The 15,055-nt window shown below is 38.2% G+C and overlaps 1 protein-coding gene across 1 annotated transcript in view; it reads left to right on the top strand.

The window, feature by feature from the left end:
• The first annotated feature begins 3,210 nt into the window (after positions 1-3,210).
• The window catches only part of LOC139696714 (salivary peroxidase/catechol oxidase-like), a 34,509-nt gene continuing 22,664 nt past the window's right edge, over positions 3,211-15,055 (top strand). Inside the window, exon 1 of the mRNA XM_071595550.1 lies at positions 3,211-3,511. Within this exon, the coding sequence (XP_071451651.1) occupies positions 3,410-3,511 (102 nt within the window). The 5' untranslated portion in view covers positions 3,211-3,409. The remainder of the gene's footprint in view (positions 3,512-15,055) is intronic.

The raw sequence follows: 15,055 nt of genomic DNA, 5'->3' as shown, positions 1-15,055 counted from the left end.
GAACTCTAATTAAGTATTAACCTGCGCACGCAAATAGAAATTTCCCTGATGAGTTTTTATTCGGACATCCGTAGTTACGCGATCATTCTCGAGATAAATGCATGCTTTGTTTTTCTCGGATAATCTGAAAACTTTGCAGCTTTTAGCGAATAAAGCATCATTATTTTGTACATAGTATATTTAAAACTTGATAAACTTCTGAATCGCGCTGAAATATCACTTAGTTTGGCTACCTAATTGGCGCGAATCTAGGGCACTTACCACACGCGTTACAAAAAAAGAAGTAAATAATTGATTTTATAACCCTTAATTTCACTCAGTGAACTAAATCTATCGATTTATAGTAAACTGACTCTGAAAAGGAGGACTTGAGCGTGAAATGCTGCCATAACTAATAACATTATTGGCTCCCTAAAGAGCACGAAGCCTAGTGGTCGTCGTCGTGCTAGACGAATATTGAAATAATTAGTTGTGATGGGGGATCACTAAATTTTGATTTTATCATAGAAGGGAAACTTTAAGTACAAAAAGTATATTTATTTTCTAAGCGTTAGACACCCTTCATCTTAGTGCTATTCTGCCTGATATCGCATCATTTTTTAGCCCTCCAAAAAATGTTTTAACTGTCCATTTTGCATTCCTCTACCATAGGTAGAGGTTTGTCTATGACTCTCGCTAAGTTGTTTCCTCGGTATTGTTCCTATAAACGTCCAAATGGGTAGCGGCAGTCACAGAAGGGCAAAGCCCGGAGATTTCGGGGGTAGCCAGAAAGAGGACGACAGTAATGGGTAGTCAGGCCAATAGAGGCTAGTTAACATCTTTGGAGGAGCAGAACTTTTCAATACAACCTGCCAGGTCTTTTCCCCTTTAATTGCCTAGCGCAAATTACTATTCAAGTTTAGATGGAATGCAATGTTTTTGTTTCTCACGCTGCAGGAAGTCAATCATCAAAATGCCCTCTGCAACCAAAAACACGGATCGCATAACCTTGCACAACACTTGATAGGACGCGAAATTTTCGTGGGAGAGGATTCTCTTGGCGCTTCCAATACTTGGGTTGTGCTTTCGTCTCAGGGTCAAAGTGGTGTATGCATGATTCATCAAAAATGACAAATCGTACCCATAATTCATCGGAATTCTTTTACATTCTAGTTAATGATTCTTGTGTGAACTCCCCGTTCTTTCCCTCCGTTGGTTTTTGGTTAATTTTCGCCAAAACCTATCGCGCTAAAAATTTTCTCTTTTATTAATTATTCAACATAACTGATTGTGTTGCATCGCATGACATCCTTCTGCGCTCGAACCTTACCTCTCATCCATCTTCAGTCACCCATCACCATGCTATGAATTTCTCAAAATAAAGGTTTACTTCGGGGATAGCTTATGTACTCCGTCGAGAGCAAAAGGTATGTTCATAGAATATCTTCACTGTCTAAACTCCCGACGGTAACTTTTAAATTAAGTATTAGAATAAAGTCTCCATTTCTGGTATCGGCCACATCCATAAGGTAATTTCTCAAAGACTTGCAATTTTCTTACACTGGATATTTGATGATGTCGGGTAAGTAAAAGCCACTTTTTTTTTAAGGAATTCAAATTTTACATCCAAACAAAAAAGTAATAGGCAGAGAACTACTTTCACTGAAATAATTTAAATCAAAACCTTTTCTTTTAGGCTAAAAAAATGATCCCATTACCGCAAAAATATTTTTCGTTTTTTTCGCTTATATATTGTTTATGAACTCACTTGAAAAACTGATAATAAACAGTCCCCCATAACTTAAAGTAGAGAATCATAAATAATTTGCAAAGTTGAAAATTTTTCCTTCATTCGATAAAAAATATCCCTAATGGTTTTAAAGACCGTGCGATCATTCATATGCTGATAAATAATAGGAGGATATCCAGCCTCAAACGGGTGTCTTCCAGCCACGAGGTCCTGAGTTTAAGTACTGGAGATATCAAAATATTTCAGAGCTATCCTGATTCCTATTTGGGTACAATGAGGAGAGCACCTCAGGTAAAGTACGTCATCCGTCAGATGCGGCGTTGAAGTGTGGGCCCCTCGGAGTATTTCGCTAAGTGTAGAATGATTCCGTCGCCGAGTTTCTCTCCGCCCTTCCCCCATTCCCTGAAAATCCTACTTGTCAAGATTTATCAACCTTAGGATTGGTTGGCTATAGTTTCCGAGCTGTGCTACTTCCTGCCAATCTCTTCATCCCCTAATCTACTTGCATCAAAATTTTCCATCGCAGGTCATCATCCTTGGTCTTTCTATGTAACTGTTCCATTTGAAGTTTCTTTAAAATAAGGTCTTCAGTGAGACACCGTGTCTCGGGACGTGCTGAAATGATTTCTCTCTTCTTCCTGTAAAAGTATCCTCCATACATTTCTCTCTCCAACCCTTCGAATCACTTAATTTTTTTATTTTGTCCATTCTTTTTATTTTTACCATTATCCCATAGAACCGCATTTCCATTTCCTACAACCAGTTTTGACACTCCTATCGTCCAAGTTTCATATCCATTGAAAAAGAAACTACATATATAAGTTTTCAGGCAAAACCTCTAACAAATGTCCACCTATCCAACATTACGTAAATAACTTCAGCAATCGGCCTTTCCTTGATAACCACAACCACCCGCAAAAACCGACAACATATGTAATAGCATCAGTACCCGAAATGGGATTCAAACGCTCGGCCTTTGGCTCTTGCTGAGAATCCCCAAACCGCAAAGGTAACGCGATTTTTTTTTTAAATCTCCCTTCGGGAATTTACGATTCACCCTTAATCAACCACTCACGAATTTTTATACACACACCGCAAAAAATACAAGACGATCTACCTCGGGGATTTTCACGGGGTGCTTTTCATTTCCACTCCCTAAAGCGCTTTGAAAAAATATAAATATAAAAATACGTAATGGGCGAAGGCATTGAAGTGGAGGGGCAAGTCGGGCGGCGGCGAGAGATGGGAAGCCACCGCCCACCCACCGCTGGCAGAAGAAAGTGAACGCGGAGGCTGAGAACGGGCAAAGAGTGGGAAGGGTGGGGGAGGGGAATGGGGAAGAAGGGAGAGTAGGGAAGGAGGTGGGCACGAAGTCGCATTGTGACGTCACCGCATCTTCTTCCGTCGCCCACGCGACCAGCCCCGTGCTAGACGCAGAGCCGCCGCCTTAGCCCAAACAGTCTCCTCTCGATGTCCGACTGGGAGACATCAACGAAGGAATAGGAAGGAAGGCCGCCGGGGGATCGACGGCGCTCCACGCTCGAACGAACGGATCTCACCGTTCCAGCGCTCTCCCCGCCCAAGTGCGAGGAAGACCCGAAGAATCCCCTCGATCGCTCGTTCGTGGGAAGTGTCTAAACGCGTGCTTCGAATCCCCGGCGCCCGAGAAACCCGCGGAAAATGGCCCGCCGTGCCGCGTCCACGGGAATGATCGCGTCGGTGGTCCTGTGCGTGATGCTGACGGGGGTACTTGCGCAACAGGACGATTCGTTCCTCGCCGAGGTGGGTTGAAATTTCTATCAATTTTCTGCTTGTCAGGATGACGTTTTTATTCGCGCGGTGCTGGTGGCCGAGGTCGTCGAGGAATGCCTCGCGTTCCACCCAACATTGACGAGAAGCTCCGGCTTTGAATTGCGCTAGGGCTGTGTCATATTCATTTTCCACTGCCAACTTTCGATCTAAAATATATATTGAGCAGTCGAAGCAAAATTTCGGGAACTCGATAAGTATCGACAGTGTCGCCTATATTGACTATATCGTCAATCAATATCAATATTTTCATACACCACAAGGATAGAATCTCTAGTTTCGTCCTATAAAATGTTTTAGTACCGCTGTATTTCTTTGTATGCCCGACTCGTACTCGCATGTTCATCCGGTGCATCGACAAATCATCTCCACATTTCACATCTTCAGTATAGTCCATATGGTTTATCGCCTTTATCGTCCATAAAGCTGGAAATATCATCATATTGACAAAATCTTAATATAATTGATAATTACCGTCGCTCGGTACATTGGTAATATAAAATTATCCATATCGACCTGGTGAAATGAAAAAAATGTCAGTCCACTGTTTAAGTACTCTCACATCACACAATTTAAGTGGCGTTTCATGAACCATTCAGAAAACGATTGCGCGCTAGTCCACCCGTGATATTCTTATAACTCTTTCGGCCTTCCGGGTACCAGATCGAGGCCCGTATTAACTGACATTCATCTTCCAGTCATAGAGATTTCTTGGGAAATCCCCTCTCAGCAAAAATACTTGGAAACTTTTGAAATAGCCTGCTAAGATACTCGAAGAGGTGAGAAAAGACTTTTAACACTTATTATTCTGACGTGTTGCTCTTTAATTTTTTTCATGAAAAACTGCTTTCTCGTTAGATGTATTTAGTGAACTGGATTTGAGCATCTATTTGTTAAATATTTTTCTTTCAACTATGGAATATAGTAACGGGATATCCCCGATGGCGGAATGTATATCTTCCGAAATTCATTTCAACTCCATTACTCCACTTGTTGATACCCATCTCTAGCTACGATTAAACGGATACCAGAAAATGTATTATTATAAAGCACTCCGTTCCAATAATCTAAGGTATCGGTCGCCAACCTCTGTTCCGTGGATAAGTCAATAGTTAATGGCGTAACTTTGTGGAATTGTTCCATATTGAACTATGTTAAAAGTTACAAAGTTTTATTTTAACCTTATTCACCGTGGATCATTGGTGATTCGTCGTGAAATTTTGTAACAAATCAATGAATAAATATGTTACCATTTAACAACCTATGATAAAATATTTTAAAACAACTGTGGATTTCATCAAACTTTATTGCAGCTAATATTACGTACCTAAAGATGTTACATATGTGATGAAATCGGTTGCACCACAATTAGAAATGTTGTGAACTCTACTAAGTTTATTTCTAATTCCTCAAGATTCGATTTCACGAGGTTGTATCTGATACCATTGAACAGTTAATAATTTGGTCATAATTCAATAGGTGTGATTACCAATTCACGTCAACAAAATGCCACTTGAATGAAAATTATTTTAATAGAACGTTGTGCCTTTTGAAAAAGAAGTCATGGTCCGCAGTATTCAAAGCAGTGAGTTTAGTAGCCCGAGAGGTCCGAATGTTTTACATCCGATGCCGCAGGGAAATCCGTGAAGAATCTTTTTCGACTATTCATATGAATTTTCTACCATATGCGAGACGTTACTATCTTCCGAACTTAGTGAAGCCTTAGTTGCTTTTTTCTCCAATTTTTTGAGAAAACTAAATTTTTATTTTAATTCAAATATTTCACCAGTCTAAGATTTGTCATTTAGCAAATGTTTGGGGTATTGAATTTAATGATTTTCTTGCGGGGCATTAAATGGTTGGGAATTTCCGTGGATCGCGATCCTCTTCCTTCCCTCTTTGAGTTAATTATCTTAAGATCAATGCTTACAGAATAGTGCAACAGAAAAATCGCTCTACGCATTTTGCCATCGCGTTGTGGAGTTATGCAGTCCTATGGAGTACTTCGTTATTTTTACGCCGGGATGTGTTTCACCGTTAACGATACAATATTTTTTCACAACAAGAGGATTTCGATTCGGCCATGAATCAATGGTTTATCTTCTAAGATAGAATTGAATATTGACGGAAAGAGTTCACAGAAGTTCTTGGGTAGGACATTTAGTGGGGCCTCACTAGGTGACCAAACGATCTTACTAAATTTCATGACGTAAAGTCACGTTTACAGCATGCAAGTATTTACCCATAGATTGATTTCTTTTGCGGCAACGCTTAATAGACTATAAGGAAGTCACCCTCGTAACTTCCTCGCCCTAAATTCTGGTTCCACCAACCTCCAATTGATCGAAAAGCACCTGATATTTGTTCTTATTTTTTTTAAGTTGTTCTCTTGACGACTGTCACACCATGCATTATTTTTACCAGCATTTGGGAGTTTCATTCAGACAGCGCTAGAGATTATTAATCATCGACGGTGAATAAGTTTTGAAGTTACAGCCTCGGAAAGTACCATCAATATTTGCGCACAAAAATCGAGATTTTGGCGTCATAATCCGACGGTTAACGAGGCACCGAACATTATTCAACCGCAACAATGGTGATATATTGACATCTGGAAGTCGAATATTTACGAATTCCGATTTTTTTCATTAAAAATTGTAATATTTTTCCAATTATGAAATTCAAAAGTCAAGATGTGTCGCGGGTCTCTCGTCAAAATCTGGCTACCGTTTGGGGTCGATGGTTTCAAGTCCCTAATGAACCCTTTGATCTCCGACCGTCGCTTCTCTTCCTTGGTCAAAGGAAATCAGATAATTAGCAATCTGATCGATAAACGTGCTTCATACCTGCGGTTCTATGGGGACCCGTGCGGCGAACACGGGGTATTTTTCGTATACGCACATGCACACCAAGAACACCGATTAGGTACGGCACCACCCGCCATCGTAAAAACACAGCCCAAAAGTTTTAAGTGATCGTAATATACAGGTATGTCACACAGTCAATATTATATATAGCACTGCTGATCGGCAGAGGGTTAAGACGACAGTTGGTGAGAGAAAGGAAGGGGAGGAAATCGCAGGATAGCGAATGAACGCAAAGTGCTAAACAATGATTTTCCAAGCAGTCATGTACATAGATATGGATAACATCAAGTAACGACTCGATCGTCGGACCCTAATACCTTGGGTTCCGGGATATTGGCATGGCCGCTTTCGGGCAATGACAAGGACCGCCCCTCTTACTAACTACTCAATGAAAGTAAAATAAAGAAGCATCACTCTTCACCCATTACGAAAGAGGGGCTGAGGTTACTGGCTTCACCTAAAAAAAATCGTTCGCCTATTTAAAAGTAATGACATTGTGATCTCCTCCCTAAAAGCGTCATTATATTTCTTAAAGAAATTAGGTTTCAAATCTCGCCGAATAAATCAGAATTCTCCAACCTTTTGTGCTAATGGGACAAACAGATAACTAAAGGGTTAATTTTTCCACTTATTTTAACAAACAAACTTTTTCGAGAAAAATATTACCAAAAACTCACGACAGTAAAAAAACGAATAGCAACCATGTTGGAGATTGTTTGAGGCTTTAATGAATAAGTGTCATATGGTTCTAGCGCTTGCTCGTATAAGTACCTAAGTTAAAAAGTACAAGTACTTCGTTATTTCGCAAAAATAAAGTTTTGTATCAAATAACCTTGCTTTTTTAGTTTCCCTCGGGATTTAATGTGAATAGTTGGGTTTTAAATATAAGCTATATTTATAAGTGTGATATAGCTTGGAATACTTTATTTCCAGAACTTAAATGAATCTTCCTCAAGCTCAATAATATTATCAATATCTTGCCCCGTAACTAGATGGTGAGCTCATTTTAACATCTACGAATTGGGGTACTACCATTCTTATTGGAGAATACGATTAGTAATTGTGTGAATATGATTGAAAAGTTATAAGAATAAATTAAGAGCTTTACTAAAATGTACTTGAGCATATACGGAGAGTAACTGTACCAGTCGGTAGTCCTGCAGAGACAATAAGGGCTATGAGAACGTGGCCATTTCTATTTTGTTCTATTAGAATTCATTATTCGAAAATAAAATTAAAGGAAGTAAACTATATTCGTTCGTTACAATGAATTGTGCACTGGACCGAAGTTGATTCAACTTTTAGGCCTTCAGAACTCTTGACACTATACAACAAAATCTTAAGGATAATTTTACATATTTAAGTACTTATTATGTGACGCAATATATTATTCATGCACTTGTTATCGTGTGTTATTAATGATAAGTATTCACGTAATTCTGGTAATTATTGACGTGAAATTGGAAATGCCCCATTTCCCGTTCATGAACCAACTTGTAGTCGATTTTATAGTCATCTTCCAACCGCATAGCGCATTTTTATGAATTATTATGCGCATAACTTTGCATGGAATAATGCTCCGTGAAGAGCGGATCCAACAAGGCAGACAGGAACGACAAAGGCAAAGGACATACAGTGAAGTCGAACCGGTTAGTCCAGTGATCCACACAGGTTCGACCACGAAGGTTGTGCCTTCGAACCTCGGGCATGAATTCTGTGATGTCATGAACTTCCGTTGACTTAGTTTACGACGCGACATAACGCCGGTCGACGTAGCGTCATAAAAACCCACGTACTCCTGTGGAGCGCACTTTTGGATGCTTTACATGTTCGCCTATAAATGTACTATAAGTGGTGGTTTGAGCGAATGACGTCATGCCACGACTGGAGAAAATGAAGCGCTTGTACTATTTGCAGGCGTTTCGTTCATACAATACATGTTACAAGGGCTTTTATAAATGTTACAATATTTTTTCCCCTCATGAGATCGCGGAAGCAAGTCAAAGAAGCTCGAGGATTAAACCATGCCAGAATCACGATTCTAACTGTAATCTACATGCTAAATTTAGGTTTTGGACGCCCCGTAACGACGACTGTATACTGCGTATTGCGTGAACTCCGTTTGCCTAATATTACGAGTATTGTTTCCTTCTTCAGTTCTTCATATTTTTTACCAGTCTTCATCCCACCTAAAGAAACCTATTCTTTTCCTCCTGCTTCTCCGCTTATTCTCCCTTCCTTATCGCGGCCTTCTACGAACCACTGGCTCTCAACATCTCCTCCACCCTATTTCTCCGCCTTTTTTGGATTTCCCCCAGGCAAACTCCCTCTCCTCGCCCACCATATCTAAATCTTTGGTGGAAAGACTTAAGAGTTTGTCTTCCTCTCTTCCCAACTTACATCCTTAATTCTTCACTACTCCTACATCTCAAAAGCCTCTAATGTACGCTCATCTAGAATCAAGGAAGCAGGCTCAAAAGTTTATCAAAAAAATAAATGGAGTTATTCTATGATAGTGCAGAAAACAGGCTTTATTTCCACATCCAGTTTCCGGCAAAGTGTACAGTCTCTATTAGGGTGATCAAGGATCTAAAAATAGCAATAGTGGAATCCCAGATCGGAGAATAAAAGTTGCCATGTGGACCATGCACTGAGATATAGGTACCAAGTATCTTTCACTCTGTCCTGAATCAAACTCCTCAAAGTAAAGTTCGATAATACTAAACTGAATGCTAAAATTCTGGTAGGACTGACGTATTTAATTATGATACTTCAATCGCTCCAAACGCCTCATTCTTTGAATGCGAGGCAATCCTTTTACGGTCAGCTTAGCAGCTGCCAAGGTATACAAGAATAAGACCACTTTTGATTATGTTTAGGATTAGATAATCACTATAAAATATTTATATTGATAGAATCATAGTAAAACTCTTTAAACTGACTCACTTTCTTTAGGCGCGATCTCCAAGTTTATTTTTCCACGCTTTCCTCGTGGTTTAAAATTCTTTTTTCTTCCATAATCCGACCGGAGGGTGGTCAGGAGAGGGAGAAGACATCAGGTTCTACAGGTCAACTGGGTAATTGCTTGGGCTATGAAAAACTAAGAAGAAACGCATTTGCTATATTTATATATAAAGTATATTAATTAGTAAAACATCATGCAATGGTATCATTGTAACAGATTTTGAGAGCAAAAAAATAGTTCCTCGGGTTTAAATGATGTTACTCGCCTTAAATCTAATCGTGAACAAATAACTCGTTTGTATGACTTAACTCTTCAATTTTCAGATCTTGTACGTGTGTACTATTTCTTACAACAAATATCAAGAAAATGGGTAAAATGTTATTAAATCACAAATTATGTTTCCACCTTATTTTTTATGCTAAGGGTAACAGGAAAAACTAAATTTTTCAGAACAACCAGGATAACATTTCCATGCTGCTTTTAATGCTGAAAACTAAGGATAATATGCATTTTAATATTTTTTATTCAAACATTTAAATTAGAGCCACACAAATAGATTCTACTCCTCAGTGGCTCCTACCTTCTCTCCGTCCCAATCACACAGCGAGACGTAGCGCAAACAAGAACTTAGGCTTCCCCGAGTTGCGCCCATTATCACCGCCTTTCCAAAATCAAATCTCGCACATGCAGATATTAAATATTCTTACGAACAGACTCCACGGGAAAATTTTTAAATACACTGTACAAACCAAGATGCAACAAACCAAACTATTTTCGTCCGACCTACCAGAAAGTTTAATTTAATTAAAAAAGTTTATTAAACTTTTGGATAAACACTTTTTTACATGGATGATAATGTTTTAAATTCCCTTTTCTTGCACGCCACCATGTTAACTATGTACTTTGTAAATATAGTAGAGGTTGAATGAACGGTTATGAACTTACGGGACCCTAAATTAGCAGGGTCGGCCAGAAGTGAAAAACATGCACTTTTTCTATTCAGACAGCAATCAAGTGGGGGAGGGCTTAGCCCCCCTTCGTCCCATTGGAGAAATGTTTTTGGCTTTAGAAAAATTCAAAATGGATATTATTCTATACCCGGTACTACCTTTGAATACTTAGAAATACTTTTAACACCTGCTGTCCTTCGAGCATATAATTATCTAATTCAGGTTGAAAGTTACTGTCTCCAACGCAATCATTGAACGGTAATGGATAACAACGTAGACGCTTCATTGCTGATGTACATTAAATTAAAATCGGTCCAGGCGTTTTCTTTCTAGGGCAAACTCAGGGGCACATTAATATTAAATAGTATTAGTCGCGTCCCCGCCACACTCAACAGTCGATCGCACTGGTGGCTAAACCAATTTCTTCTAACTAAACCCAATTATCACGGAAATAACCTCGCGACCCCCAAAAATGCGCAACGGCTCGCATTGATTTGCGTCTGCCTTCCCACGGGAAGGCCATGCGAAAGATCCTTGATTTTGGGGAACGTGAAAAACCCACACTCACGAGCTCGCTCGAGTGGTTTTTGAATGGCGGGTGATTTCATTCACACTTCCCAAGAATCCGACGCGAGCCATATTTAGTCCGGGTTGGCCATGAACAGGGGAGGCGGAACTGCGGGAAGAACATAAGGTCATTAAGCGTCACACGACACGCTCGCCTCTAAGGCCTCGAATAATAATAATAGTAACAATAAATTTTATCGTTCAAAAAGAGCCATAAACAGCCATTGACCTCGTCAGTTCATGCATGTATACATGATGGATAAAACATTAATACGTAATGTAAACATAGAAATTATACCTAACATCTTTCTCCTCCAGAGGTTCCTTCACGGAATAGAGTGGGGTTTAAAGCAGCTATAAGTAGAGTGTTGATTTGAATTTTGGCAATTACTTATTGTAAACGTACTAAACTAACATTTTTAAAAAAATCCAATCCCTAAATGCCCAGGTACCCATTTCTTTCTGTAGTTTTTAGGATAGTATAACAACTATAATTTATTGCCAGTCCATTGATCGATTACAATTATGGATTATCGTTAGCAATTATTTTATTCAAAAACATAAAATAAATAATATTTTGTTAATCCACCTGCCATTAAAATCTACCTAGAATATGTGGCGAGGAAAATTACACCTTTGAAAAAGGACTGACAAGAGGATAGGTAATGATAAATGAGATTATTAATTCAAATTTCATCCTTTTCCTATCAGATTTCAACGTCTCGATGCTCATACGTTGATACAATACATGAGGCAGGGTGCTCTAAAACTGTGGTAAAACTAGATGGCCAGTGGGAATATATGCAAAATGAAAAGGGAGGCACTGTCAGGAGAAACCTTACCTGGCTAACCCCTATAAACTACCATAAAGAACTCCACTCACTCCTGAGACACGACTGCCACTAACCATAGAGGTCAAATTTAGGGAATTTGAGACTTTAAAAAATAAGGACCAATTAAGGACAATTTTAACCAAGCTCTAGGCTGACCCAAATTTTCAAACAATTATAACCAAAGAGCAATTCATCCAATAGTTTACCATTAACCCTAAATTTTTACACCATTAACTTAAAATATTTATAATTTCACATTTAAATATTTATTGCACAAACTAGGTCTTGATGTCATGTAATGTCTTCAGATGAGGTTGCAGAAATGACCCAGAGCTAAATATACTCAGTTTTTGTGGGAGAGGGATGAGAATGTAGGAACCACTTCTGCACCAACCAATTACATCACCCTCACCATCAAGCTATCAAATTAATGACCAAAAAAATCACTGTGGATAAATTAACGAGAATGACTATTTATTAGTAAGAACTAATCAAGAATGAGGATGCAACGAGTATTAAAGATTGAATATGAGAGAAGAGAAGGTGAGGATTAAGGTATGATATTAATGATGAACAAATCACCCTATGTGGGGAGAGCACAGAAGGTGGGGGCAGGGCTGCACTTAGTTTCTGAACATCTCTTGGAAAAAAATATTTGCCATGCCTATGCCCTTAATTTCTAGCCATAAGCGCAGACTTAGTAGGTGTACAGTCAACAAATCAGTTCACAAACTATTGCATTACATATAGCAGTAAGAGTAAAATTAATATTTACAATAGAAAGTGACAAAAAATGTATGATCAGCATAAAGGTAAAGCACGCATGTTAGCAAATGGTCCTTCAATAAATAAACCCTACCGGTATATTCCTAGATCAATCCCTGGATCTGAGATAAACTTACAAGCCTATGCCATCAAGTCCTAAGCATTGCATACAAAAATGGATAAATAAAAGCAATTGATTTTTAATAAATTACACTCTCTTAAATTTGGTGATGGGTTTAAGAAGCAAAGAGAATTTTGTGGTATTTATGAGGAAGGAGTTTACTCAAAAGACTTCATTTGATGTGCATATTAATCTCATTTCCCAAATAGGTAGTATTCCTAGGAAACATCAAAAAATTAGAAAAAAGGGCAAAAAACTAACTCCTTCTACATGACTACCATGAAACTCTTTCAGGTAGCAATTTGCATATAGTAAGACTAAAAAAGCCTCAGTCTGCCATACAGAATAAGCAACATGGCCTAATGTCATCTTGAGTTTTTTTGCTCCATGACCATGCACGACCTTAATTTTATACTCAAACTTAAAAGAGTTTATCTGATTTTTTTAATGAGATCAAATAGACCATACACCCTGAACCTTCCACCAAGTGATTACCTCTTGTTCTGCTACTTGAAGAAGTTTCTTAGTGACCAGTGCACAATAATGGCAAGTGAAAACTATGGTTAAAGATTGTTTATCTTTATAGGTGGCTGACTTGTATGAAGTGGCCAGCTAAAAATTATTTCAGCACAATGATTAGTGTTTAAACAAACAAGGAAACTATAGAGCATAAAGTGTGAGGATACTACTAAAACAAAGTTTTTGACAATATATTTTGTGCATGACACTTTTTTAGTCATTATTTGATGGAATATCTCCATTGTATAGATAACAGAAACGTGGCAATTCCACAATTAATATTTATCAACAACCATGTTTAAACCACTGTGTAACATCATCAGGTGACAGCTGATGCCACACACTGGTGAAACCATTAAATATTAATTGTGAAGTTGCTGTTTCTGTTATCTATGCAATATCTTTTGTACTTTGGTTTTCTTTGAAAACCAGACCTAACTGAAAAATTAACTCTCACGATCAACCAGATGAGAGTCCATGCTCTTTTCATAGGCTTAAACAATGACAATGTCACATATCACTACAGTAGTCATTGTTTCATTTTTTTTTTTGAATGAATTGAAACTCTTCTGAATTGAGTTTCATTGAGTAGTAGTGTTATGGATTTATTTTCCATTATTTGTAATATTAGTCAGTTGTGCATAGTCCAGCATATTTTGTAACCAACGGTAGTGTATTGTTGGCTGAATAATGACAAATCTTGCCATGTTTTTACTCTAGAAAATGAATTGTATAGACCATACTTAAATGCACCTGATTCCTTCAAATCCTTGGCCACCAGCTGCCAAAACGTCCCAAGAGTCATTTTCATGTGATATCTGGAGTAAATAAAGGTAAATTTCAGAGTGTAAGAGGACGCCATGGTAGCTTAACTGACTTAAGCACTCGGCTGGACATTGAGGGATCCAGTTTTGAATCCTGGTAAAGGGCAAATGATTTTTACACTGAAAATGTTGCATTGTACTGTGATATCCCTTCAACATCAACTTCAGAAAGGGCTACAAAGCATAAACCAACAAAATTAATCTCTTGCAGTGTATCTTGACATTACACAATTTATTCAAGAAATAAAACATTTCTTCTCTACTTTTTTAATGGTTTCATGTGCATGTCTCCCTGTATGACCAACCCACTGATAATGCATGTGACTGAGCAAATCTCCACAAGAGTTTCACTATGACAAGCATGTGCAACAACATACAACTATTTTTCATGTAACAACACATTCTGCTTCATAATTGCCTAAATTAACTGAGTAATCCCTGAACATCATCAAAAATGGCTTTTTAGTCTAGCCTTAATTTGATGCAGTCTTATCTGAAACTTTACCATCTACTTCCATCTAAATGCCTTCATATTTCTACATTTTCACATCTATTTCATTTGTTTATGCCTTCCATCTGGATTGTTCCTCCAAATTTCTCTTCTCCCAGCTTTCTTTCCATAAATGTTCTTTGTGAAACTAATGTAACGACCTCAAAATATTATCAATGAGTTTGCCCATCTGTCAAATCCAATGTTTTTTCCCAGATTTTGTTCATTTCCAACCATTCACGTATCTCATCATTTTTTGTTTAATCCATTCATTTCATAATTCTCTTGTTTAGCCACATTTCTACAGCATCCAAGCTTCTCTTCATTTGTCTGTTTTTGTCGTCCATATCTCACATTGTACTCACTTGGACTCACTCACATTGGACTCACGTCCATATCACAGAAAAGTGGAATATATGCCCTAAATATACTGAAAATCCAACTGTGATAGAACAACTACCATTTTCAAAGAGATGCTGCATTTTTTCACTCCTGAATACATGGCAAGCATACAACATTATCCATTATGAGGAAGCTAAGGATGTGCCAAAAATTCAAGAGTTTTAAACTGCATGAACCTCAATGTAATTAGTGAAAAAAGGGTGGGGAATACCTC

Source organism: Hetaerina americana, unplaced genomic scaffold (assembly GCF_022747635.1).
Source record: "Hetaerina americana unplaced genomic scaffold, ioHetAmer1.1.p SCAF_7, whole genome shotgun sequence".
In the NCBI taxonomy this organism is placed as follows: domain Eukaryota; kingdom Metazoa; phylum Arthropoda; class Insecta; order Odonata; family Calopterygidae; genus Hetaerina; species Hetaerina americana.
The sequence above is the reverse complement of the archived record's forward strand: the minus strand, read 5'-3'. Positions and strand labels throughout refer to the sequence as shown.